This window comes from Tiliqua scincoides, chromosome 1 (genome assembly GCF_035046505.1).
Source record: "Tiliqua scincoides isolate rTilSci1 chromosome 1, rTilSci1.hap2, whole genome shotgun sequence".
In the NCBI taxonomy this organism is placed as follows: Eukaryota; Metazoa; Chordata; class Lepidosauria; order Squamata; family Scincidae; genus Tiliqua; species Tiliqua scincoides.
This window is the reverse complement of record NC_089821.1, coordinates 234952513-234979248: the sequence shown is the minus strand read 5'-3', so window position 1 is coordinate 234979248 and position 26736 is coordinate 234952513. Positions and strand designations below refer to the sequence as shown.

Genomic DNA, 26736 nt, shown 5'->3' with positions numbered 1-26736 from the left:
CATTGATCTAGGCCAAGGCTCTCCAAACCCCAATCCATGGGCCAGATCTGGGGTTTGGAAACCCCCCCCCCCAAGAGCAGCGCTTACCATTTTGCATCCCTGTGCCCAGACCAGCTTGAAAGACACACAGCGTTGTGGCAGAACGGTAAGCGCAGCTCCGGATGGGGAGGGCTTTTGGGGGACACAGAGGTTTCCTGTTTGGTGATCTCTGGTGTAGGCCCCCAGAGAATACAAACTTTGCATTCTGCCTGGTGATGAGTTATTTAACTTAGAATAAGCCACAATGGTTGCATGTTTTCCATTTAATCAAATTCCAATAATCCATACCATCTTTGGTAATATCATTACCTCTTTATGGAAAAACCATAGAAGGGCAACACAGAAGTGTATGTACTTTGCCATCTCCCAGGTGACAACAGTTGAAGACTGTTTTTAATACTACACATCAGGCACCTGGTGAGTTAACCAAAGCATTCATTCTACACACCAGTGTATCCCCTTGAATTATTCAAACAAGATTAACAATCGCTTAAAAGTAGAACTCTTAAATTCTGTTCTTTATTTCCCAGCAGACTGTCAAACATAGAAGACACATAAGAACATAAGAACAGCCCCACTGGATCAGGCCTTAGGCCCATCTAGTCTAGCTTCCGGTATCTCACAGCAGCCCACCAAATGCCCCAGGGAGCACACCACATAACAAGAGACCTGCATCCTGGTGTCCTCCCTTGCATCTGGCATTCTGACATTGCCCATTTCTAAAATCAGGAGGTTGCATATACACATCATGGCTTGTAACCCATAATGGATTTTTCCTCCAGAAACTTGTCCAATTCCTTTTTAAAGGCGTCCAGGCCAGATGCCATCACCACATCCTGTGGCAAGGAGTTCCACAGACTGACCACACGCTGAGTAAATAAATATTTTCTTTTGTCTGTCCTAACTCTCCCAACACTCAATTTTAGTGGATGTCCCCTGGTTCTGGTGTTACGTGAGAGTGTAAAGAACATCTCTCTATCCACTTTATCCTTCCCGTGCATAATTTTGTATGTCTCAATCATGTCCCCCCTCAGGCGTCTCTTTTCTAGGCTGAAGAGGCCCAAATGCCGTAACCTTTCCTCATAAGGAAGGTGCCCCAGCCCAGCAATCATCTTAGTTACCCTCTTTTGCACCTTTTCTATTTCCACTATATCGTTTTTGAGATGCGGCGACCAGAACTGGACACAATACTCCAGCTATGGCCTTACCATAGATTTGTACAACGGCATTACATTAGTTGTTTTGTTCTCAATACCTTTTCTAATGATCCCAAGCATAGAATTGGCCTTCTTTACTGCTGCCACACATTGGGTCAACACTTTCATCAACTTGTCCACCACCACCCCAAGATCTCTCTCCTGATCTGTCACAGACAGCTCAGAACCCATTAGCCTATATGTGAAGTTTTGATTTTTTGCCCCAATGTGCATGACTTTACACTTACTGACATTGAAGCGCATCTGCCATTTTGCTGCCCATTCTGCCAGTTTGGAGAGATCCTTCTGGAGCTTCTCACAATCATTTCTGGTCTTCACCACTCGGAAAAGTTTGGTGTCATCTGCAAACTTAGCCACCTCACTGCTCAACCCTGTCTCCAGGTCATTTATGAAGAGGTTGAAGAGCACCGGTCCCAGGACAGATCCTTGGGGCACACCACTTTTCACTTCTCTCCATTGTGAAAATTGCCCATTGACACCCACTCTCTGTTTCCTGCTCTTCAACCAGGTCTCAATCCAGGAGAGGACCTGCCCTCTGATTCCCTGACTGGAGTTTTTTCAGTATCCTTTGGTGAGGCACCGTGTCGAACGCCTTCTGAAAGTCCAGATATATAATGTCCACGGGTTCTCCCGTATCCACATGCCTGTTGACCTTTTCAAAGAATTCTAAAAGGTTTGTGACGCAAGACTTGCCCTTACAGAAGCCATGCTGATTCTCCCTCAGCAAGGCTGGTTTGTCTATGTGTTTTGAGATTCTATCTTTGATGAGGCATTCCACCATCTTACCCTGCATAGATGTTAGGCTGACCGGCCTATAGTTTCCCGGGTCCCCCCTCTTTCCGTTTTTAAAGATCAGCATGACGTTTGCTATCCTCCAATCCTCTGGCACCGTGGCCATTTTGAGGGACAAGTTGCATATTTTAGTCAAGAGATCAGCAACTTCATTCTTCAATTCCTTAATAACTCTAGGGTGGATGCCATCAGGGCCCACTGACTTATTGATCTTTAATTTATCAATGAAGTCTGAAACATCTTCTCTTTTAACCTCTATCTGACTTAACTCCTCGGTCAGGAGGGGCCGTTCGGGCAGCGATATCTGCCCGAGGTCTTCTGCTGTGAAGACAGATGCAAAGAACTCATTCAATTTCTCTGCCATCTTTAAGTCTCCTTTTATTTCCCCTTTCCCTCCATCACCTTCCAGAGGGCCAACCGCTTCTCTGGCGGGTTTCCTGCTTCTAACATATTTGAAGAAGCTTTTATTATTCCCCTTAATGCTGCTGGCCATGTGTTCCTCATAGTCTCTCTTGGCCTCCCGTATCAACTTCTTACATTTCTTTTGCCACAGTTTATGTTCCTTTTTATTCTCTTTATTAGGGTAAGACTTCCATTTATGGAAGGAAGCTTCCTTGCCCTTTACGGCCTCTCAAACTTGGCTGGTTAGCCATGCGGGCACCCTCCTGGACTTAGTTGAGCCCTTCTTCCTTTGTGGTATAAACTTCTGCTGGGCCTCTATTACTGTTGATTTGAGCAACCTCCATGCTCTCTGTAGAGACTGGACTCTTTTTACCTTCCCTTTCAACCTCCTTCTAACCAGCCTCCTCATTTGAGGGAAGTTCACTGGGTGGAAGTCAAGGGTCACATAAAAAATGAACCTGCAATAACTATGACCACAGAAGAATTGTCAAAACTCTTATAAACTTGGCATCAATATATATAAAATAATTATCTCATAATGTCAAAATGAATTTTAGGAGTCTGGTTGACCTTCAAGTGGACCCTTTTATGTGAATTACTTTTCCACCCAAGGAAAATGTATCTCTCAAAATGATCATAGGATTGCATCAAAGAGGCACCAAAGTTTTTGAAAAATAATAATAGAATTTTATGTTAACAATAACAGTCCCTTAATAATCATCAGGTTATGAGAAGGATCTTACTCTGTTGCAGATCTGTTCTTTTCAGGAGTTCCATTCATATTATATTGCAATCACTAGTAAACAATGGAGTAAGCTCACTATTCATAAAGCTAGAGCTTTATGAGAAGAACTGCATCAAAAATGAAAATGAAACTATGAACTTATGTCAAGATTACGGAAAAACATTTTCTCCCAGTCATCCAGAAAATTGGTCTTGTAAAAAGGTGAGCACTACAACAAGTGAAAAAAACAAAAATTCAAACAATAAATATGGAAATAGTTTGCTAGGGTCTGAACTGTCCTCGACTGCCAGCTCCATATCTGTGTGGGGCATTTATTAAGCCAGTCCTGAATCCCTGGGTTGTCCCCATTCCTGGCATTCCAAATCCTTGAGTAAACATACTGCTGTAAGGTACAGTTCCACGGTTGAAGCCTAGTCTATAGGGCCTTGTCTGAGTGTTCAGGAAAACGACCGGATTCATATTTTTTCCTGGAGTGTTAAATGAGAATTCTGGAGGTGGGCTGGTTAGTTTAGCTGGAGTAGATGTAGTGGGGTTAGAATCTTCTGAAGACTTTAGAGGTGGCATTGGAATGATGTGATGATCTGAAATGTTCAGTATATTGTTTGCAATAGGTCCAGAAGTCAATGTAGGCCTGATCCAATCGTCTTTGAAAATCTGAACAGTCAAGGTAGATACTAAAGTATACAACCGATTAGTCACATGTGCAAGCACCATTTGTTCATTGGCATCTCTTCTAATTCTCACGTGGACTGATCCAGCCTAAAAAGAAATTAAAAGTAAGCTCATCAGTCCCTTGAAAGTTAAGATTTGAGTCTGGTAGTGGACATCAACACTTATAGTAGATACTGCATAACATAGTTTCCATACTAACATATTACATAATATAACCTCAATCTACATGAGAAACTAGTGGATTTTATTTGTTGAACTATGGTTCAGTAGGACTGATTCATGCTTTGCTTTTAAAGAAAATTGTTGTTCTGGGGAGGAAAAAAACATACATACCAGAGTCCCAAATCCTAATGTCCAGAAGTGTTCATTTCGAACTTCTAATACTCCATCCAAAGTAGAAACCTAGCTCAATACACAAAATGGTACATTTTTAAAAGCACATTTCCACCCCCTCCACCTCATTTCACTTGAGGGGGTGTGTTCACTTATGCACTAGATGTATAAGACGCAATCTCTCACAAAGATTTCCTGCCTATCAAAATGAACTCTGTTTCTTCAGAACAGTTGTTGATTTCAGGGGCACCTGTCTCAGACAGCTTCCAAGAACAGCTTTCCAAATCAGCATTTTAAAAAAGAGTAAAGAAACTGCAGTTTCTTTCTCTAACTGCCACCTCTCAAACACACCATCCCCACAAGGTCAGGGGACCCTCCACAGTAGCATCTCATGAGGTGTGAAGGATTACCAGTAGAAGGAAATACTGTTCTCTCCTCAAGGCCAGAGTGTTTTTCAGGAACACATTGTGTGTGTGTGTGGGGGGGGGGGGTTGAGAGAAGAGAACTTTAGCACTGGTCGTTTTGTACAAGTATAACAATGTATACCAAACTTACCTCTCTTATAAGTTTATCTAACTGTCCAATCACATGCGGTGGTGTTGTCTGGAAAAACAAAATACAATTAATTTTTTTTCTTTAACCTTGTTACAAGAAAAACTATAAGACAAGAAGTTTATACTAAGCTTATGATCAGGCCAGTAATTGTAGAAAATGTTATGGATTGTCAGATCCCTTTCTCCCTGGGTTATTCCCCTTCCACTTCTATTCAGTAATATTATTGCTAACCAATGTGAAAGATTGTTAACATTATCACATCAAATAATAACATTAAAGATCATGCCGTATCCTAAACCCTGTCCCTGGCCGAGGAAGCCTTACACAGGCTGCTTGGATTTGCACCAGCTAAATAGCTGGCAGAGATCTGAGTAGCCCCATATAGCAGGCTGGGGCTTGACAAATACCCCCTTACCCCGAGGTGACCTCCAGCAGCCTCCCAAACTGTGTAGGCTATGCAGCCTGCGTGTACTGGTGCAGGTTAAGATTGTACCCTTAAGCCTCATACGAAATTGACTGTAACGTCCTAAACCTATTCTTAAAAATTTTTGGAAACAAGTCACAAGAATACAGAACTGATGGTAGTCAAATACATTTTACTTGCAAATCTTCTCCACTATCCCTAATAGAAAAAATATCTCCTCCCCATTTGGTACATAGTAAATGCCCTCTGCTTCAAAAGAAACATAATCGTTTTTCCCCCCCCCCCTATGTATTAAGTAGATGTCTCTCTAAAGAGTCTTAGGCAATTTTTCTTTAGATGATTTTCTAATTAGTCTTGACAAGAACTCTGTCTATGTTTCAGCTTTTTGAAGTTTAACTTCATATCTTGACTTATGCCTAAACAGTTGTTCTGTTAGTAGTTTAAGAATTATCTCTTGTGAATGAGTTTACACATTAATTTGGGATGAAAGGGACTGGGAAAGAAGGACTGAAGCACAAGGGAAATGGGCCTATAAATGCAAAGCAATAAATGGTAGGGCAGGAAAAGCCAAAAGCTACGCTGCTTGAGGAAATCATTCCTTAGATTGCTAGTTTCCTCTTGGGAGCATTTTTTACACTTCTGCTTTGTGCAGCTTTTCATCATGTACAAAGTAGTATCAAGATCTTTGCTCTTAATTGGTATATTGTCAGCAATTAGTTCATGTGGAAGGAACTATAATTCAGTACTTTGAACCTTCTCATAAACGTGCTTTCTTCAGCAAGTTTCTTTCTATATTAACACTTTTTTGAACATTTCACAAAGCAAAAGCCAATTTTTTTCCCAAATAACGTTAAAAGGTTCAAAACTGCCTTCTGTAAACCAATATTCTACAATGTATATTTGAGTTTCGCCAGATACAGATAAAAATGTATTTGGCTGTTTCTGGCAGCTCTTTTATTGAATAGAAGGTGCAATGCCAGTCCTGGCTTAACATTTTACTACACTGGCTGTTGTCATCTTACCTGAAGTAATACCTTTCCACTGTAGACACTCATGGGATACATGGTACCAAATGTCATCAAGGCAATGGCTACTGCTGAGGCAGTATCTATAGCAAAATAATTACTGAAACAAAGAAGTGCAATATTAGAAGACGTACCTGTTTTTCAATATCTATAAATACTATTGCTAAATTCAAGCATACTTACTTAATTTCAATTAGCATATACGTAATGCAAAGAGCTAAAGCTCCTGCAAGATCAATCAGTACAAAAGGATTCATTCGTGGAAGAAAGATGCTGCTCAACCCCGGAATGATACCACACAAACTAGGAGAAAGCATGAAATAAAATGAATTTGCTAATCTTAAGTACAGGCATCTGAGTTTGCAACGCACCCCATTCTTATGTACATTATTGACTCTTACAGTATCTCTCTGCTGCAAGAGATGCAACTGGACCTGTCTTGGACACAGGGATTGCAGTAAGTATTGGCAGGAAATTCCCTAACAATATCACAACGATCACAGTGCACCCGGGAGCAAAAGCTTTTTAAAAACTTAACTGGGGAGGGGGGTCGTGCTGGCCTCCGGGAGAATCCAGGAGGCTTGCAGCTTCCTCTGTGAGCCTCCCCGTTCCTCCAAATAGTTCCAATTGGCAATCGGAGCTCTTTGGAGCAGTGGTGAGACCCGCAGAAGGGGCTATGAGAATCCTGGACCTCCCAGAGGCCAGCATCACTCCCCAGATAAGTTTTTTTTGAAAAAAAAAAACCTTGTTCCCAGGTGCACCACTATCGCTGAGGCACTGTCAGGTTACCCATTTCCGGGCCACACCACTTAGGGGAGAATGGACCTCTTCCAGTTCCCTTAGTGAGTTGTGACTGATGTGTTTGGGAACCTCTGACTTAGGATGAATTCAAGGATTAAAAAAAAAATGTAGGATGTAGCAAAGTCAACTTGTTCATTTCTACCACCTGATAGTTAGCAGAAGGGGGTGGTGGGAGAGAGACACGGACATTTGGTTACTGGAAAATTCATTTCCATGTAGACCAATGCAAGATCCTATTTCAAAGTAAGGTATTAAGATATGTCAATCAAAATAGACAAATGCTATCAAGTATCCTTCTCACTATCTCCAACAAAGATCTTCTTATGACTTTGATCACAAGTTGCATTGCAGTCTTCTGCAGACTAAGCAGAGATTCTCTGCTAAGCCCCCTCAAAGGAAAATACAACCATCTTTCCATCTGGGAGGAAATGCTATGAGCAAACAAGGCAGGAAGGCAACATTCTACTAAATCAGACTCTGGTGGCAGAAGCAGAACAGCACTCCATATATACAAATGGCTCAGATATGACAGCAACACAACACAAGAGAGCCACACCAGGAAATAGTCCAGACTCAGTTTTCTTTCACACAAAACAGAAACAGTCTCGCTAGTTAGAAAAGGATATTTCAAAAATATATTAGGAGGCTTTAACATAGTTTGAAACAAATTCTGAACATATTTGAACTTGCATTTTTAAATTTCTTTAAATTTTAAATTTCTTAAAATTCTTTAAATGTGGCCTGAAACATTTTCCAGGAACCTGCCCCTCAAGAGACCAGATGGGAGATGGCTTAATAAGTATGTCAGTTTCTAAACTATGCCTCAAAGCTAGAGCAAATGGAATATTTTTAACACAGAAGTTGTGACTACCTTATCTTTTGAACGTCTCAGGCTGGATCCAGAGAAGCCACGTCTGCTCACAGAAAAGGGCTTTCCCACTCCCTCCTCCCTACTTCACGGCCCTTCGTCCCCCTCAAAATCTGCCCCTGAGGGTCATGGGATCCATCAAAAGCAGGATGGGGGGAAATTGGCAAAAATTAGGCAGAAGTAACTTGTACACCTTTCTCACTCTCTCTCTCTCTCTCTCTCTCTCTCTCTCTCACACACACACACACACACACACACACACACACCAGCGAGAAATTTTACTATTGGAGGCAAACTAGAAGTAACCTGTATCTCGTCAAAGTATATTATCCACAAGATTCATAGGCCAGTCTCTGTTTGCTCCATAAACCCTTTCTCCCTGGCTTGGCAACTGGAGGACCAGAAGGCAATACTGAGGGGGCCAGATGTGGGTCAAGAGCCAGGGCTTGCTGATACCTACAAAATGTATTATAAAATGTTCTCTTACCTCCTGCTAAGATCTGCAACATGCTCCTGAAGCCAGCTTGTACTTGCCGCTATACAAAAAAGTAGCTTTGGTTATCATTAAAGGAACACTCATTGTGATTCAGACATCACCCTAAATCTGTGTTCAGTCATAGAATCTCAAGGAGGTTCCATTAAAATTTTATCTATCTAAGGTGCAAGAGGCTGGTGCAAGACGGCATTCTCATTCAGTACGAATGCCCCTTCCTCTGCCAGGTAACAGCTATTAGCATGCTCAGGCATGTTTATACCACTGCATTTTTAAAAATTAGTCTAACAAATTACAAGTACAATCCTATATTCTAGTCAGATCTGCATAAAAGTGAATAGGATGAAATACATGTATCCTTGCACCAGCAAAATCCACTTAGCCACAGCACCTGCATAGTACACAGTGCTCTTCTAACATTACAAACTAAAATTATGATTACTAGTCAACAGCAGGAAAGAAACTAGCTTACATTAGCGTAAGCAGGGACACAGAAGTGCGCATTCTTTAGTTTTCACATTTCTATACCACCCTTTCTCCAAGGAGCTCAAGGTGGAATACATGGCTCCTTTTTTTGCCCTCACAACCACCTTGTGAGGTACGTTAGGTAGAAAGATAATGATTGGCTAAAGGTCACCCAGAAAGATTCACGGCTTAGCATGGATTTGAACCTGGATCTTTCAAGTCTAAGCCCAATGTCAGAATGACCACAGAATTGGGCCACTAGATTACCGCAGATACTTGCCTATAAGTCAATCCCACAGATAAGTCGAGGGCAGCTTTTGAGTAAAAAAATATCATGGAATTTCCTATGACCCTCGGATAAGTCGGGGGTTAAACTTGGGGGGTATCTGACTATAGTTTTGTCTGATTTTACCCTAGGACAGATCCTGAAAAATAACCTACCACTAACTGTTACCTAAGAACTGTAGCCTCTAATTTATTAAAAACATCGTAAAAGATCATAAGATACATTTTTATTCTTTTAAAATACCCCTGCCATTTATTACTTTCCCCATATCCTAAAACAAATAAGAGAAGATCCATTTCTTCTACATATGCCAGAGGACTCAGACAGGGAAAAGGAGGGGAGGAGACAGTTGCAACAACAAATAACAGCTAATAAGACAAACCAAAATTATGGACACAGGAATATTTGCCAAAGGTGGTCTTCACCACCTTTTTGTAAACACTATCAGAGTAAGTGCACTGTAAGCAACATACCAGTAGAACAGTGGCTCTTAACCTGGTATTCATGTACTCCCAGGGACACTCAACAATACCTTTAGGGGTACTTGAAAAAGAATGGCAGAATGGCAGAAAAAAGCAGGTTGTGCTCCAGAATGCCTTGCAAGGACCAGCATGGCAGGAAGGGAGGTAGCTAGCTGGCTGTGAAAGCCCCACCAATAGCTAGTTTTTGGTCATCAATTCATGTATGAACCAGTGATTGAAAACCAGCACAGTAAAAAAGCTGAAACATAATATGAAAAGTGATCAATCACCCAGAATTTCTCAGCACACTTCTGGTGCAAAACAGTGCAGAGGCAGAGTCTTCTGTTCTTCAAACAGATGAAAAGAGAAAATATGTGATGAATACATGAAGTCTGAGAGGAGGGCTTGTATTATTACAAACATTTTGCTAATATGAAGGGCACAATTTATGGAAATGGCTTGCCAAGAGATATGCAAGCCATTTCCATAAGATATCCCAAGAAAAAGTTTGGGAACCACTGCAGGAGAACCATGAATCAAATCCACCTTTAAGGTGTCTGGTGTGTTAAGCCAGAAACTCTACATATAACACACAACCCATACCACATAACTGGGACTGTGCAATTCAATTCATAGCAGAGAGATGCAGCTGCATATATTTGCAACCTTTTTACTCAGAAGTAGACCCACTGCTTTCCATGGGAGTTATTCTTAAATAATAGTGCACTGAGTTGTAGCCTGTGACTTTATTTCAAATGGAAGGAGGATCCTGGTGTTGAAAAAAGAGACCTTTGCCAAATGCATTTGCAAAAAGGAACCAGGTTGCAGAAGAATAAAAAGTTAACTTTGGCTGGAATTTCCCAGAAAAGTTACTATAGAAACAAACTCAAGAAAACTTTTCAGAGTTGAAAGGCTCTGCCCTCTGACTGACCTGGAGATAAGGTGAAGTGATAATTGGAGCTTGATTACTTGGCAAAAAATTTTATCAAGTATCTATATATCTGAAATCAAACACTTAACTATTTAACAATGCACATTTAGAAAAAGGCATGTGCACGGCAACTGTGTTATTTTCTTGCAATTTGTCAGCTTGTATGTGCTATGGCCTTTCAGAACACACAGATCTCTGATTCCCACCCCTGAAACTCTCATATCTCACATCTTATACTTTCTCCAAAGTCAAGAGATCAAGGTAGGAATAACCCCTGCCATTTATTACTTTTCCCACATTCTAAAACAAATAAGAGAAGTTCCATTTCTTCTACATATGCCAGAAGACTCAGACAGGGAAAAGAAGGGGAGGAGACTGTTGCAACAACAAATAATAGCTAATAAATCAAACCAAAATTATGGACACAGGAATATTTGCCAATTTCTCTTACAGCATATAAGAGATGTCAACTCAGAAATAAGTCTCATTGTGTTTAAAAGAGCTTATTCCCAAGAAAGTGGGTACAGGATTGTAGCATTGATTATTTTTCTTTCACATTTTGCATACCTTCAGAGACATAAGCAAAAGGCTTATTCCTAATAGAAAGCATTGTAAAGAGGTTGAAGGAGAGTGCCACAAAGGTACCAACCAGCAATCGACCTCTAAAAAAAAGGAAGGAAATCATCTTCATTTTTAACACCATTCACCAACCACATAACATGCCGCTAAATACAATTACTAGTTACATTAGCTAGTTCTTTTCTAGTCATCCTTTATTTATCATTACATTTTATACTAATCAAAACTGTATTTAAAAACACCTGCAACTATTATTGAAACCAGAAGGGAACTGAAAGTTCCCCCTTACCATAACAGTTGAAGTGTAAGAAAAATAGATTTATATGAAAGGGTATATATTCTGTTACATAACATACACCTATGAACTTTAGGATCTCTTCAGCAAATGCACAACTTTGCAAAACCAAGTCATTTGCTTCTCCCAGTTACTTAATTATGCAAGTTGATTTATAACTGCAGACACAATTCAGTCATTAAATTAAAAGAGCTTTGTCACAATTTCAGTGTCATGTGAACAGCAACCTATCTGGTCAGCATAAACTTGATTTACATATCTGTGCTATTAAGTGCGGGTTGGATCCTACACTTTGAAGTGTCAGCACTTCGAGGCCAATAACTCCTTTGTGAATAGAAGGAGAACTGTGCATTCAAAAGGACCCTTACTAGAATGCAATTCTCTTTTCCTTCTTCACAGAAGGAGCTTGGACTGCCACAGTGCAAAAGATCTGCAGGGTTAGATCCTAAGCTATGCCAAATGAACTCACTATTAATTGACATTTTATTCCTGTGATATTCACTACAATACTCTTCTATATTAAGAATGGTATCTTACGTGTGAATCTCTGGTTGTTCCACAAATCGTTCAGCACTATAAAATATAATAATTTATGTCAAATTAAAATTATTCTTAATAAAAATATTACTCATTATATACACAACTACCAGGAGAAATCAGCAAACATCAGGCATGCTATAAAACTTCATGCCACTTCTGCCCCTTTTCTTCTTACTGCTCTTTTTTTCATCCAACTTTGGAAATACTGACATATTACATTTAAAATGCCAATGTTCTCTGTCTACCAAGAATGAAGAAGGATATATTCCTACCTTTCTTTCAGTATAAAAAGAGCCCCAAGTTGTGCAAGAACTGTGGAGGCAAAGACTGCTACAACTTCAAATCTTTCAAACCTGAAATTTTAAAAAGCAAATGTTTTAAATACAATAACATATCATTCATTCTGAGCTACTACCCCACCAACAACTGTACCAAATTAGAATGAAGGATCATAAAATTTTCTACTAGTCATATAAGTATAGCTGGAATCCTGGATGATTCATCACTGAAATCAACAGGAATTCAATGCACAGTAACAACCTGGATATTTAGAAACAAAATTTTATAAAGCTGTTTAAGAATTATGTATTTAAATCTGAAAATGTGAATATAGTCTCACATATTGCCCCATCTTTTTATTTTTAATTCAAGACTGGCAGATATATTGCATATGGTCACTCTTATACATTCTTGAGTACCATTTTCCTAAAATAATCAATCCAACACCTATCCTCAGCCTAAAATCTGAATGGTGGGCTGTAACAATCCTCATCGTTAATGCTGGCTGATTTTGTGCTTTTCAGCAATGGACATTTAATCTTTTTAAGAATGTGAGGTTACATAATAGCTAAACTGCTCTTTCTGTATATCTGTTACCTGCCATGAATCTTTAGACACGGCTGGCTGCAAATATAATTAGGTTGTATTTTCATGGCACAGGAAACACCACTGAATTATAGAAACTTACCCAAATGAATAGACTGGGCTGGGCTTCTTCATCATAACCCAATAATTTATTAAGCATGTGATTAAGCTAAATTTAAAAGAAAGCAATTGAAATAAATTAGGTACAATCTAGCTATTAAAAACTCATAAGAGTTTAAAGAACTCCTGCACTTCAAAGCATAACTTTAATATTTTGATAAAGCATCGGTAAAATTTTCAACCCAGTCTGTGGTACTGAAACCACTTTCAAAAAATCTCACCGAATAAAATTACTATCAGTTAAGGATTACATAGTACAGGTGCGCATCACTTAATGACAGGGATACATTCTCGGATCCCTATTGATCTTTGATTAGGTAATTAAGTAAACATTCAATCCAATCTATTGCTTTTGTCGTGTAAACAGACACTCCCTGCAAGACACTTGCTGGCTGCACAGGCTACTGGAGATAGATTGCCTCTTCTTTGCATTAAGAGCCTCTCTGTGTGTAAACAGACACCCTGTTGCAGGCTATAGGAGACGCGATTGCCTTATTAAGAGCATCTTTATTGTGCTTTGACCATTGTCATATATGCAGTCTGTCGTTAAGCAAACGGTTGTTAAGCGGTGCACACCTCTACTAGAGTCATGTATTTAGCAAGGTGAATGCCCTCCCTTTCAAACAACTAATGCAAAGCATTTTACAAGTAAAAATAAAAAAAATAAACACATTATGATCAGAAACAGCTGGTAACAAGGATCTCAGTGGGGTGGAGCACAATACAGCTGTGCATTATCCTCCAAACGTGCCAGGCTTTGTTAAAGGAAGGAAGGTGCTGCCACTTTCTCCTCACAGTATCAGTAATGCAGGCACCATTACTGCTTGGGAGCATACAAATCGAGAAGACTACGAAGCCCCATTTCAGGTGCAAATGTGATGCTTATACTGTCTTGAAACAAGCAAGATGGGGACCTTCCCTGCTTTTCCTACAGGTATGCCTGCTGCTCACATTGACCCTCCTTCAGGACAGCAGAAGTGCAACATGATTAACAACAGGAGACAGGGAACTGGGTTTCAGATGTAGGATCTCTTATGTTCCACACAAGAACAAGCCCTTTGTAGATTTGCAAATGGAAGAATTCCATCAGATGTCCCTTCTCTTCCAACACAACAAAAAACGTTTTAACAGAAACATTATACCAGCTCTTGAAGCAACCCAGCAGATATTTCAGGGGAAGTCTACATAAAGCTTCTATTGATTTATGATTAGTGGGACATCAGCATACTTTTTCTAGATTACATCCACCATAATGAAGTTGTAACAATTTTATTTTACTGATGAGTTACAAGTTGATGTTTTAAGATAGGAACATAAAAGCCTAGTTCAGATGATAATCTAAATAACAGTTTAGATTACTGAGAAAGAGTCACAGCATGTCTTGGGATCATATGTTTTTGATATCCTCTCCACTCCACTTCATTTTACTATACATGAGGAGGGGCATGTCTTATTATAAGAACAAGTCACAGTTCCCAATACTTATAAAATTGGGGAACTGTGGTTTGTTAATGTAACTACAGTTAGAGCAAATCAGGACATTAAAGCACATGCTAGGGAACTGAAGTTTGTTCTCCAATTGAGAAGCAATATTTATTATTTAGTAAAATATATATATATCTGCCCTTAATTAAGATTTTAGACAATAGGATAAAGGATATATACATTTCTCATTAGCATTACAAAATTGGATCAAGATGTTAAAAAAAGTCAACCCTACCTAAAAAGATCAAAGATTGTCAGGTAGGTATATGCAGTTAAAGCTGTAGAAACAAAGAGATTTACATTATTATCTTACAGAAACATTCTACGTCTGTTTCTACCTATTACAAAATAGGCTTATTTTTAAGAATAAAAATAGTATGTGACTACATACCATTTTCAACACAAACACACTTTCCATCTAGAGGCATCCCTTTAAAACCCTCACCTAAACTGTGAAACTATGAGTTAGGGCTCCAAAGGGATTCTGAAATACAATATCTACAAATACTGGAAACTCAGACTGATCCACTGCTGCTGGAAGACAAGAAGCAGCTGCAGGGTGAATTTTTCTGTTCCAGTCCTTCAGTTTGGATCCATGCATACAGCAATCAGGACTGTCTTGTTGCCAGGTCTGACAGCAGGAAGGGCAATAAGGACAAAGATAAGGGAGTAGCATTATGTTTTTAAAAATCTTTATCTCATTCACCCTGATCCACAAATTTAAAGTTTCAATTTAATTTGTCACAATAATAGCACCAGGACAAAACCACATAAAGAAAGAAAGGGAAGTCTGTGTCAAGCCTAACTGAGAACAAAAATGACAACAGAAGAGGCAAGGTCATTTTCAGCTCCAGTTACAAGTGGCAGCCTTAATATCCAATTTGTAGGCTCTTAGTCCATGTACATTTCCAACAATGGAAAGCATTTAAAGAACAAAAACATACCTATGCTGTTTGTAGAACTGCACCACATAAGCAGGAAACCAGTACATACTACATTTATTGCACCAAATAGCAAGATCTTCCAAGACTGAGAAGAAAATAGTTAAACAACTTAGAAAAATAATTAAAGAAAAACTTGATACACACACAAACCTGAAGTACAGTACATATACATATTGAATGGGCTCAACTTCAAACCCTTACTGATCCCAGACAGGGCCAACCCAGCCATGAGGAGTACTAAAGCAGCTGTGCTGAGCTGTGGACTAGAGGCAGCAGCAAACTGATGAGGGGTGTCTGCATCTGTATGCTGCTTCCCCTGGCCTGTCACCCACCCAGCTGCTTCATCCTATGCTCCAATACCCTTCTTGCTTGCTAAGAGCATGCAGGAGAAGGACTGGGGCAGCAACAGCAATCTTCCAATGCAGCTGCCACAAGCAATTTCAATAGCAAATTTCAAATTTCAATTTCACAAGCAATTTCAATAGAAAAAGAGCATGATGCCACAGCAATCCTGATCACCTCCCATCCACAAGCCATCAAAACAGGATTGCTTTGCCTCCTTCTTGCCTGCCCAGCCTCAGCTAGGTGGACAAGGAGCCAGCAGAGGGCTCTCCACTTTACCTCTATTGCCTTCCGCTTGTTCCCAACCAGCTGGGTTCAAACAAACAAGCAGAGCAGAGCAGGTGGGGGACAGAAAAGCACTCTGCTCAGTCTTTGTTTGAATCTGGCCAGGTGGGAACATGTGAAAGGTAATGGAAGTCAAGATGAAGCAGCAGCAGGGGGGCTGTTCAGGATATGCTGCACTCCATGCTCCTTGCTCACCCAACTGTTTTTTTAAACAGGCAAGTAAGCAGGAGGAAGAAGCAACTGGCTTTAAAGGAGCAATTTGAAGGAATGACACATGGAAAGAGCCAGATGGAGAAACAAGTGAAAACTGGTCAAGTGATCCAGGAGAAATCCAGAATCAGAAAGGGAATCTGGTTCCCTTTCACATGAATAGCTATCGGTCTGAGATTGCGGGGGGGGGGGGAGGCAGTAGCATCATACACATAATGGACACAGAGAGCCAGCAACAATTTCACAAATTACAGAAGTACTTTTTCCAGCCATTCAGATGATAAACAAAAGTAGGATGTAGCTATATAGCCTGGATTCAGCTATACAGTATAATACCACTTGGCTCACAATAGCTATACAATGGTGAGCATACATCTGTTAAAAGAAGGGCTGCAGCTACTCATGTATAGGGCGAGGAGTTTATATGAATTAGATCTCCAAGACAGAGAAGTCAGCAAGCAAACAACACTTAGAAAAAAGATCAATGATATAACCAGAGCAATCATTTGGGTAGAAGAATGTGGATACATAAAGCAGAAAGTAATTCACTGATCTATTTATTTATTCATTCAATTTATAACCTGTTTTTCTCCAAAATAAGCACCCAAAGCAGCTCATACACATTAATCCTATAAACCATTCAATGAAACAATTGAAAAAATAGGAGACTGCCCCCAATGGAATATTTCAATTGAAATTAAAATCAAAATTGAGATAAAGAGTCCAAAAAACAAACATTTATACGTGTTTTAAAACTTGAAAAACAACAAGTTAGACATTTTCCTGAAAAGGCACGTATTTGAACAAGAATTTGGTTTCTGTATTATAAAAGAAAAACTCTCACCCTTCGATCGGCTGCAACTAATCTAAATTCCTGTGTTAACTTGCCAAGTAGCGATCTCTGTGATTTGCGAAATAAATGTATCGTTCCCTGCAAACAAAAAAGTAATCACAATTGTCTTTACCAACAATCCCATTAAATGAGCTTGATCTCTGAAGACAAGATCTCTGAAGATTCTTTTGTAATAGAATATTACACTACCAGCCTTGGCCATTGGCAAAAAACAAAGGCACAACAGCACAATACTTGCTTATGGAATCAGACAAGCTCTTTCATCTTTGAATGCTGACTGACTAGAGCAAAGCACAACAATCAACAAGTCTGAAAAATTAGGATACAGAACCATGGGTTTGGATCCTATTTAAATGGAAGAGAGTCCGCACAACAAAAGTTCCCCAATCTCTCCTCCATGGATATGGAAGGTGGCAAAAGTTCTCTCCCAACCACTTTGGATCAGCAGTGGCTCTAGTTTTGGGAGGACCCTGCGGCAAAAGATCTGCATGGTCTCCACATGGTACACAACCTCATACTTTGGAAAGCACATGTGCATACCAGTTACCATCTCAAGGTGTTCAAAAACCATGGTGTCTAGCAGCATACAGATGTGAATCCACCTTCATGTCAGTGGCCACTGATACAGCAATAATGAAGTACTCCCTCCAGTTCGTCGGCCAGCTCCTGATTGGCCTTCCCAGTTGGGCACCTATGGGAAGACTTACACACAGGCAGCAGCAGTAGTCCATCTTTTCTTCCCTGGCCATTAATTTCTGGATGCCCCCAACACAGCATTGGAAGACTAGAGATCCGGGAATCGTAAAATGGTACAGGAGAGAAAAAGAGGGCCAAAAGTACATTTCCACCACTACCTCATAGTGGCTCAGTAAGCAGCAGGAAGACTTTGTTGCCTCAGGGGTTTGCTAAGCACAGGTGCGGGCCTGTATGTGAGCATGGATCCCTGCCGCATGCCCCATGGAGCCACCCCTCCTTAGGATCCAACCCATGGTGTGGGAATCTTCATTGACACACAATACAATGATGAATTATCTTCAATACAATGATTAAGTATTTTCAGCTCCTATATGAACACAACCACTAATTTATTTTAAGCCATTTCTGTCCAATGCTACATATAAGCAACACGGACGAAATGTGTACACCTGTGGGACGGGCAAAAATGGGTTAACAAACTGTTTAGTATTTTTCTTAAGCTCTTGTGTTCTAAGAGCTGCATGGCAGGCAGCAATACAACAACCATAGCTCCATATCGGTAATTTTCCAGCCACATTTCTAACCTCCACACCCTTTTACTTGGGTGAGCAGGTTATTTATTTATTTATTTATTTATTTATTTAACAGACCCTCAAAGGTATCATCCTCACAACACTCCTATGAGGTCTTTTAAGCTGGCAGTAATGCTCAGCAGCAACCATAGCTGAGTGGGGTTTGAACCCAAGTCTCCTTGCTACAGTGGCAAAGTGGTCACTACAACACCATCACCACCAACCCTGGACTGCCCCTGCCTGTTTAACCCATTTCCGACCAGCCAGAGGTGCACATATTTGGTCCCTGTTGCACATACACAATATTTTGGGCAAAAATGGCTTAGGCAGAGACTTGATATACAGAAAGGTGAAGCATCTTAATCTCAGCGCAACCACCTACTCCTGGAATTACTTCAGATTCAACTGCTGCTAAAGGAGCAGCTGCAGGGGCTGGTTCAAAGCCTGCACCCCCTACTCTGGCCCTCCTAACCACTACTCCACACTGCCTGTGTAGAAAAGGGTCAGAGTAGAGCTCTTTTCTATTTGTTGGCAGCTACTAAAAAGGCAGCAAAGGGCCTATAGAAACGGGTTCCAGCCACACAGCCAGAGCCTCTTCCCTGCTCCAGAGGAGGGGAAGGCGACCCACAGTGGGGAGGGACCTCAGACAGGCACACCCTGCAACCCATCACTGGACACCAGCAGTGCCGCTGGGTGGGTGTGCGCGCGCAGCCCTGCACGAGGCTTTAACCGTCGCCTCGCACCCCTCCCCCCTCCCCATTGGGGTGAATAGAACCCAACTCACCATATTGAGGAACAAGCGGCTCCCCCAAGGGGCCGGAAAAGGCGGGCTCCCCTGTCACCATGGAGATGAGGCGGCAGGCGCGTGAGCTGATGTGTCATTGGTCAGGCCCGGGCCGGGCTGGGCCAGGACAGGAACTGACGGCAAGTTCCTTCGTGGCTCCAAACGCGGTGGGAGTGAAGTGCGCGTGCGCGGACCGTGCCCGGAGCCGTCAACCGGAAGTTCGCTGACGAGCCCGGAAGAGCGGACGTCGCCGCCGTTGCCGCAGCCCAGCTGAACCCAGCTTAACAATGGGAGCGCTGACGTGACGACTCGGGAGTAAGTTCCCAAGGAGCGCCGCGCGGGGCTCGGTCGCAGGAGCCGCAGCTGGAAGGGGCGCGACCCTTCGTTGCCTCACAGGCCTCCGGGACGGACGCCGTCGCCGGAAGGAGACCCTGGGCCGGGCCAAGCCCTCGGAGACGGACCAGGCAGGCGGGAGCTGCTGCCGCAGCCCTCACCCTCCGGACGGGCACTGCCAGCGCCGCGTCGGCTGCCCTGGACTGGAACAGTGGTCGTGAATGGCGCTGAGGGAGGCGAGCTCCTGCCTCTGCCAGGAGGGCACCGGCCCCGGCCCCTGAGCCGCCACTCTACCAGCATTGGTTAGTGGGAGAAGGAACTTCGCAGCCTGGCTGACCTGGGCCCAGTCACTGTCTCTCCGCCTGGCCTCCGTCACAGGGTTGGTGTAAGGACAAAAGGAGGTCACCCCGCCCATGACGCGGAGCTCCTTGGAGGAAGGATGGTATAAATTGTGAAAAAATAAGCAGTGCACAAGTACCGTTTCCCAACATGGGCTTCCACGCTTGCTAGCGCATGCAGCCCTTGGATTGCATGCATTTGACTTGCAGCACTGTACTTGTGTGGCCGCTCCACTTTATAACCACATTTCAGATTCTGTCCACGTGCTTTCCTCTTTTGTCCAACTGCAGCGTTCTGTGTGCCCCTCCCACTCTTCGTTCAACGCTTCAAACTGAAATCAGTTGCAGCAGGCACAAGGCAGCACATTGCCAACTCTGGAGTGCTACCTGGCTCACCCAACGGAAGCGGCCAACACGAGCAATTACTGCCTTTCCAGCCCCCACTACAAGTCGGGCCTCCTCACCATCGCATTGGTCTGTCCTTGTCGGACCCTTCTATGAGTCTCTCTCATCCAACTTGGTCCCAGACGCCAGGGTGCAAGAGACAGCCTTGACCTTCAAGCACCCCGGCCGCTGGAAGCAGGCAGCTGTTTACAATTCATTGTTACTTTTGTGATAACATTTTACAGTATTTGGACAGTAGTTACACACTGTGCCTATTTTTGTGATTACAGTACTATAAAATACAGTACTTATTTTTTGTGTTTCATAATGGGTCCTAAATGTGGTGATACTAAAGCAAAACGAACCCATAATGTTCTCACCTTGCAAGAAAAGCTGGACCTAATCAAACTTAATGAGCAAGGTATGTCACATGCTAATATAGGCCGCAAGCTAGGCATCCCTCGCACAACAGTTACTACAATTCTTAAGAATAAAGCTAAAGTGTTAGAGGAAATAAAAAATGCTACACCAGTGCATACTAAACTCATTAGAAAGCGACACAGTTTAATTAGTGAGATGGAAAAAGTTTTAAACTTGTGGATTCAGGATCAAATCAGCCACAACATTCCTTTAAGCCAGGGCCTTATACAGGCTAAAGCCCTAACACTATTTAATGCAATGAAGGCTGAAAAAGGAGAGGCATCAGCAGAAGAAACATTTGGGGCTAGCAGAGGCTGGTATGATAACTTTAAGAAAAGGTCCAATTTACATATTATAGCAGGGCAGGGTGAAATAGCAAGTACAGACACAGCTGCTCCAGAAACTTTCCCAGCAGAACTTGAAAAAGTTATAGAAGATGGTGGATATACAAAGCAACAGATATTCAATGTAGATGAAACTGGCCTCTTTTGGAAGAAAATGCCATCAAGGACTTTCCTAGCTAGAGAGGAGAGATCAATGCCTGGATTTAAAGCTGCCAAAGATAGGCTCACTCTGTTGCTAGGGGCTAATGCAGCTGGTGATTGCAGGTTAAAGCCTATGATGATCTACCATTCTGAGAATCCTAGGGCCCTTAAAAATTATGTCAAGTCTAGCCTCCCAGTTCATTTCAAATCAAATAAAAAAGCCTGGATGACTGGTGATTTATTTACAACTTGGTTCAGTGATTATTTTAAGCCTGCAGTTGAGACTTATTGCAAACAGCAGCAAATTCCCTTTAAGATTCTATTGCTTTTGGATAATGCCCCAAGCCATCCAAGACTTGTTATTGAGGCCCACAAAGAAATTAAAGTTGTGTTTTTTCCTCCAAAGACAACTGCTTTGCTGCAGCCTATGACCCAAGGAGTAACTTCATTGTTCAAATCTTACTATCTGAGAAGGACGTTTGCAAAGGCTATAGCTGCAGTAGATACTGCAGATGTTGATGAGGGAGGTAAGCATAATAAATTAAAAGCATTTTGGAAAGGTTTTAATATTCTGGATGCAATCAAAACTGTCAGAGATGCATGGGATGAAGTAAAAGAAACCAATTTGAAAGGGGTATGGAAGAAGCTGATCCCCTCCTTTATGTACAATTTTGAAGGGTTTGGCGAGACAGTGGAGGCAGTCATTTCAGATGTTGTGGACATGGCAAAACAGTTGGAATTACAAGTAGAGACTGAAGATGTTAGGGAACTGCTCAAGTCACATGACCAGCCCCTAACTGATGAGGATCTTCTGCAGATTGATGAACAGAGAAGACTGTTCAATGAAGAGGAGTCTCAGGCTGAAGATATGGCTCAGCCTAGGGAATTGACAACCAAAGAATTAGAAGAAGGAATTGCCAAAGTAGAGGACGCAATTGCATTTTGGGAAAAGGTCGATCCCAATTTTGAAAGAAGTTCTAAAGTAAATAGGGGCCTAGAAAACCAAATAGCCTGTTACAAAGAACTTCTTAGAGAAAGGAAGAAGACATCAATGCGGCAAACTTCCTTGATTTCCTTTTTTAAGGAGGAACCACCAGAACCATGGCCAATCATCCCTCCCCCTTGCTCTTTAGATTCCATGCCATCAACATCAGCCCCAACCCCTGTTTCATCTCCAACAGAGTCCCCTTCTCCAAAAAGAATGAGATGGCTTCTAGATTATCCATAAATCACCAATATTCAAATATATTCATCATCCACTTATGCAAGAATAAAAATATTTCAAGGTATTGTACAGTATCATTTTATTTAGTTTTGTTTGTTTTTCTTTTGTTTATTTAGGTTACACACACATTCACATATGTTATATAGCTATTTTTGTTTATCGCTAACCCAAATAAATTTGCAGGCTAAGCTTTGACATCCATTCATTTTTTGACTTTCATTCATGCTCTGGTTCCTAATCAGATGAATGTACAATGTATTGTATAAGCACAATGACTAGAGCAGGAGTTACCAAACAATGGGTTGCGAGCCCACACAAGTTGTTCCCTCCCTCCCACTCTTGCTCCCAAATTGCCCCAAATAGCTATTCTGGAAGATGAACTTACTGGGAGCGTGGGGAGGGGATCTCCTCCATGTCTTGCCACGCTGTAGACCCAGTCTATTGGCCTCCACATGGCCTCAGAATGGCCCGCACAAGCCTCTAGAAGCTACTTCTGGTTTTTGGAAAGCCACTTCCAGATGCTTTTGTGGGCCATTCTGAGGTAACACAGAGACTGGGTCTGCAGCCTGGCATGACCTAGAGCAGGGTTGTCCAAAGTTTTTGGCAGGAGGGCCACATTATCTCTCTGACACTGTGTTGGGGGCCGGAGGAAAAAAAGAATTAATTTGCATTTAAAATTGGAATAAATTTACATTAGTTTACATAAATTAATATACTAGAGGTGGAACTTGAATGAATGAATGAAGGTCTTGCAATAGCTCAAGGCCTATAAAGGCCTTGCACAAAGCAAGGCTGGCCTTTTCTTTGCTGCCACTACTGCATCACAGATGTGAAACTGCAAGCAGTGGAGGGAGCCCTCATCCCACAGCGAATGCAAGAGGTCAAACAGTCGCCCTCACGCTGAGAGCAGTTGCGTCAGGTCATTACGGACTCCAGCAAGTTTCCGGAGGGCCAGAGGCTCATTGGAAACTGGGGTGTCCCTGAGGGCCACATTGGGAGTCCTCGAGGGCCGCAAGCGGCCCCAGGGCCGGGGTTTGGGCATCCCTGACCTAGAGGCTTCCTCCAGATGCTCCCTCCAGAACCAGCAGCAGCATCTGTGATCCACTGCAGTGCCGAAGAGTTTGGGAACTGCTGAACTAGAGCATTTCAGTATTACAAACAGCAGATATAAACACACCATTTCCTCTGTTAGATGGCTGAAAGAAACCCCAACAACAGTAAGTTTTTAACTCAGAGAGCTAAGTCAAAATGACAAATCAAATCAAAACAAGTAAGTCATTTTGACTTAGCTCCCTGAATTAAAAATAGATGGGAAACAAGATTGTTGGTGATTGATTTCCTGAGGAAGCAATCAGATGACACCTATGTATTCCACCAGAATTTTAGCACTGTATGGCTTCATTCCCTTTTAATCACCATTTAAAAACTGCTAACTTTCTATGTGTGTAGTACTGGGCACTTTTGTGGGAGTAAACCAAATTACACTGTGGGAGCAGATGAAGAAAGGGATTTGGAAGCAAATGGTTGAAGCACCTCACTTCCTCCTTCACTTCACTGTTTCAAATTCAGGCTTTCAGCAATAGAGAGCTTAACCCTTTGTGAGACAGATTGGAGCAAAAAAAAGAAAAAGTGGAGATGGTGTAAAAGGCCATTTATAAATGACGCAATACACAGCATTACACTTGAGAGTAGTTTTAGACCTGAAAGCTTATTAACTCCTTCCCAGCAAAAACCCATCTGAACATATCAAAACAGACATTATCTGATTCAGTATTATGCAAAACACAGCCACATATTTTAGGTAAGCAAAAACAAATCTTTTGGAACTTGCATTAACCCCTTCTCAACCCAAACCTGTTTAAATCCAACAGCTTTGACTGACTGTCCTTTAGGCACCAAACAAAGTAAAACACCATGTTATGTGCAAATAATAAAATGAGACCTAAAATCCATATTTCAAAAGCCAATCTAGGCAATGGTTTTCAGGAAAAGGGATAGAATCACCAACTTCCAAAATAGGCAGAGCAACCAAATGACAAGGCAAAATAGACTGTGATAAAACGAACAATAGCTTGGAATACTTACCAAAGTAAAATATAAGGGCTTTCTGTGAAGACTTGTTATATTGTATCTTCCTGAAGTTCCCACCCCACACACTGTCAAGGGCAAGAAGGGAGAGCAGAATCTTACCTTCTCTTTAAAGAGTTTGTGGCCAGAGGCAGCCCTCTTGCCCTTCTCAAAGAGACTAGAACTGTGTGCACACTCACTGAAATCATTTTGTAGATGGTAGAAGGTGAAAAGCCAAGCAAGGGAAAGTTGCTTTATAAACATCAGGCTACCAGATCCAAAGGAAGAGCTTTTGTCCCTTTAAACAAAGCAGAGAACTAATGGTCCAGCCTTCATGGCTGGTCCTGCATCTTCCTCTCTTATTCTTCTCCATGGACACCTAAAGCAGTAGCAGCTGTCTTGCTCTGGCTTGTCCCAGAGTGGTACTTGCTCCCACTCCAGGAGGACTATATTGGTGCAAGCAATCCCCACTGGGTTTGGGAATACTGAATTGTGAGTCTAAAATGTCTCCAAGCAGAAATATCAGAGAGGCTTTTAGAGATGAAAGTGGATGTAAATGACAACTTTGAGCAGGTGAGAGTTAAATAGGTTAAATAGGCCTGTCCCAGTGAGCGCAACCTGCAGGACCCCCGAGCTACTCGCAGCAAAGTCCAGCAGGCTGCCAGGAGATGTGCTAATGAATACTGGCTCCAGCTCTGTTCCCAGATACAGATAGCAGCTGACACGGGCAACATCAAGGGGATGTATGATGGTATCAAGCAGGCCCTAGGTCCAACACAGAAGAAAATTGCCCCTCTGAAGTCTGCAGCAGACGAGGTCATCCAGGATCGGGCACAGCAGATGGAACGCTGGGTGCAGCACTACTCTGAGCTATATTCCAGAGAAAATGTAGTCACCGAAGAAGCGCTCAACAACATTGAGTGCCTGCCTGTGTTGGAGGAGCTTGACAGTTAACCAACCCTAGAACTTCACGTGGCCCTGGACTCCCTTGCCTTTGGCAAGGCACCAGGAAAAGACAGCATCCCTGCTGAAGTCCTAAAGTGCTGCAAAGAGATCATCGTCACTGAGCTGCATGAAACCTCTGTCTCTGCTGGAGAGAAGGTGGAGTACCTCAAGACATGAGGGATGCAAACATCATCATGCTGTACAAGAACAAAGGCGACAACTACCGTGGCATCTCTCTCCTTAGCGTTGTAGGAAAGTTGTTTGCCCGAGTTGCACTAAAGAGGCTCCAGGTACTTGCAGAGAGCGTCTATCTAGAATTGCAGTGTGGATTCCGAGCCAACAGGTCCACCACTGATATGGTATTCTCCCTTAGACAACTGCAGGAGAAATGCAGGGAACGACAGCCACTCTTTATAGCCTTCATAGATCTCACGAAGGCTTTTGACCTCGTCAGCAGGGACGGCCTCTTCAAGATTCTCCCCAAGATCGGATGTCCACCCAGGCTCCTCAGCATCATCAGATCCTTCCACAAGGACATGAAGGGCACTGTTGTCTTCGATGGCTCCACATCAGACCCCTTTGACATCCGAAGTGGCGTGAAGCAGGGCTGTGTTCTTGCACCAACCTTGTTTGGGATTTTCTTCGCTGTCCTGCTGAAGCAGGCCTTTGGAACTGCAACAGAAGGCATCTCTCTCCGGACCAGATCAGACGGAAAGCTCTTCAACCTCTCCAGACTGAGAGCAAAGTCCAAAGTCCAGCTGAAATGTCTGCGTGACTTCCTCTTTGCCGACGATGCAGCTGTCACTACCCACTCTGCCAAAGATCTCCAGCAGCTCATGGATCGTTTTAGCAAGGCCTGCCAAGATTTTGGACTGACGATCAGCCTAAAGAAAACACAGGTCATGGTTCAGGATGTGGACTCACCTCCCTGCATTACAATCTCTGCGCATGAACTGGAGGTTGTCCATGACTTTGTGTACCTTGGCTCAACAATCTCCGACACTCTTTCTCTCGATACCGAGCTAAACAAACGCTTCAGTAAAGCAGCTACCACGTTTTCCAGACTCACAAAGAGAGTCTGGTCCAACAAGAAGCTGACGGAACATACCAAGATCCAGGTCTACAGAGCTTGCGTCCTGAGTACACTTCTGTACTGCAGCGAGTCATGGACTCTTCGCTCACAACAGGAGAGGAAACTGAAGGCTTTCCACATGCGCTGCCTCCGACGCATTCTCGGCATCACCTGGCAGGACAAAGTTCCTAACAACACAGTCCTGGAATGTGCTGGAATCCCTAGCATGTATGCACTGCTGAAACAGAGACGCCTGCGTTGGCTCGGTCATGTCGTGAGAATGGATGATGGGCGGATCCCAAAGGATCTCCTCTATGGAGAACTCATGCAAGGAAAGCGCCCTACAGATAGACCACAGCTGCGATACAAGGACATCTGCAAGAGGGATC

At 42.4% G+C, this 26736-nt stretch overlaps 2 protein-coding genes across 2 annotated transcripts; one reads left to right on the top strand and one right to left on the bottom strand.

Annotated features, from left to right (window-relative positions):
• Window positions 1-287: 287 nt before the first annotated feature.
• SLC30A6 (solute carrier family 30 member 6) lies at window positions 288-19165 on the bottom strand. Its single transcript, XM_066617845.1, has 14 exons — window positions 19079-19165; window positions 17018-17104; window positions 15337-15421; window positions 14628-14670; window positions 12891-12956; window positions 12196-12276; window positions 11921-11956; window positions 11077-11171; window positions 8361-8409; window positions 6388-6507; window positions 6202-6304; window positions 4756-4803; window positions 4201-4269; window positions 288-3954 (listed from the first exon to the last, which is right to left on the bottom strand). The coding sequence occupies exons 1-14, from the start codon at window positions 19079-19081 to the stop codon at window positions 3457-3459; spliced, it is 1383 nt and encodes a 460-aa protein (XP_066473942.1). The 5' UTR covers window positions 19082-19165; the 3' UTR covers window positions 288-3456.
• A 178-nt stretch (window positions 19166-19343) lies between these two features.
• TIGD1 (tigger transposable element derived 1) lies at window positions 19344-22431 on the top strand. Its single transcript, XM_066611517.1, has 2 exons — window positions 19344-19393; window positions 20041-22431. Exon 2 carries the CDS (start codon window positions 20461-20463, stop codon window positions 22264-22266), a length of 1806 nt encoding a protein of 601 aa, XP_066467614.1. The 5' UTR covers window positions 19344-19393; window positions 20041-20460; the 3' UTR covers window positions 22267-22431.
• Window positions 22432-26736: the final 4305 nt, after the last annotated feature.

Excerpts from the sequence above, each read along its gene's own strand:
- SLC30A6 (XM_066617845.1), bottom strand. Across the intron at positions 14,671-15,336 it reads CAGTTCTACAAACAGCATAG|CTTTAACTGCATATACCTAC; the intron begins GTATGTTTTTGT and ends TTGTTTCTACAG. Across the intron at positions 12,957-14,627 it reads ACAATCTTTGATCTTTTTAG|CTTAATCACATGCTTAATAA; the intron begins GTAGGGTTGACT and ends TTTTAAATTTAG.
- TIGD1 (XM_066611517.1), top strand. The coding sequence starts at position 20,461 with ATGGGTCCTAAATGTGGTGATACTAAAGCAAAACGAACCCATAATGTT.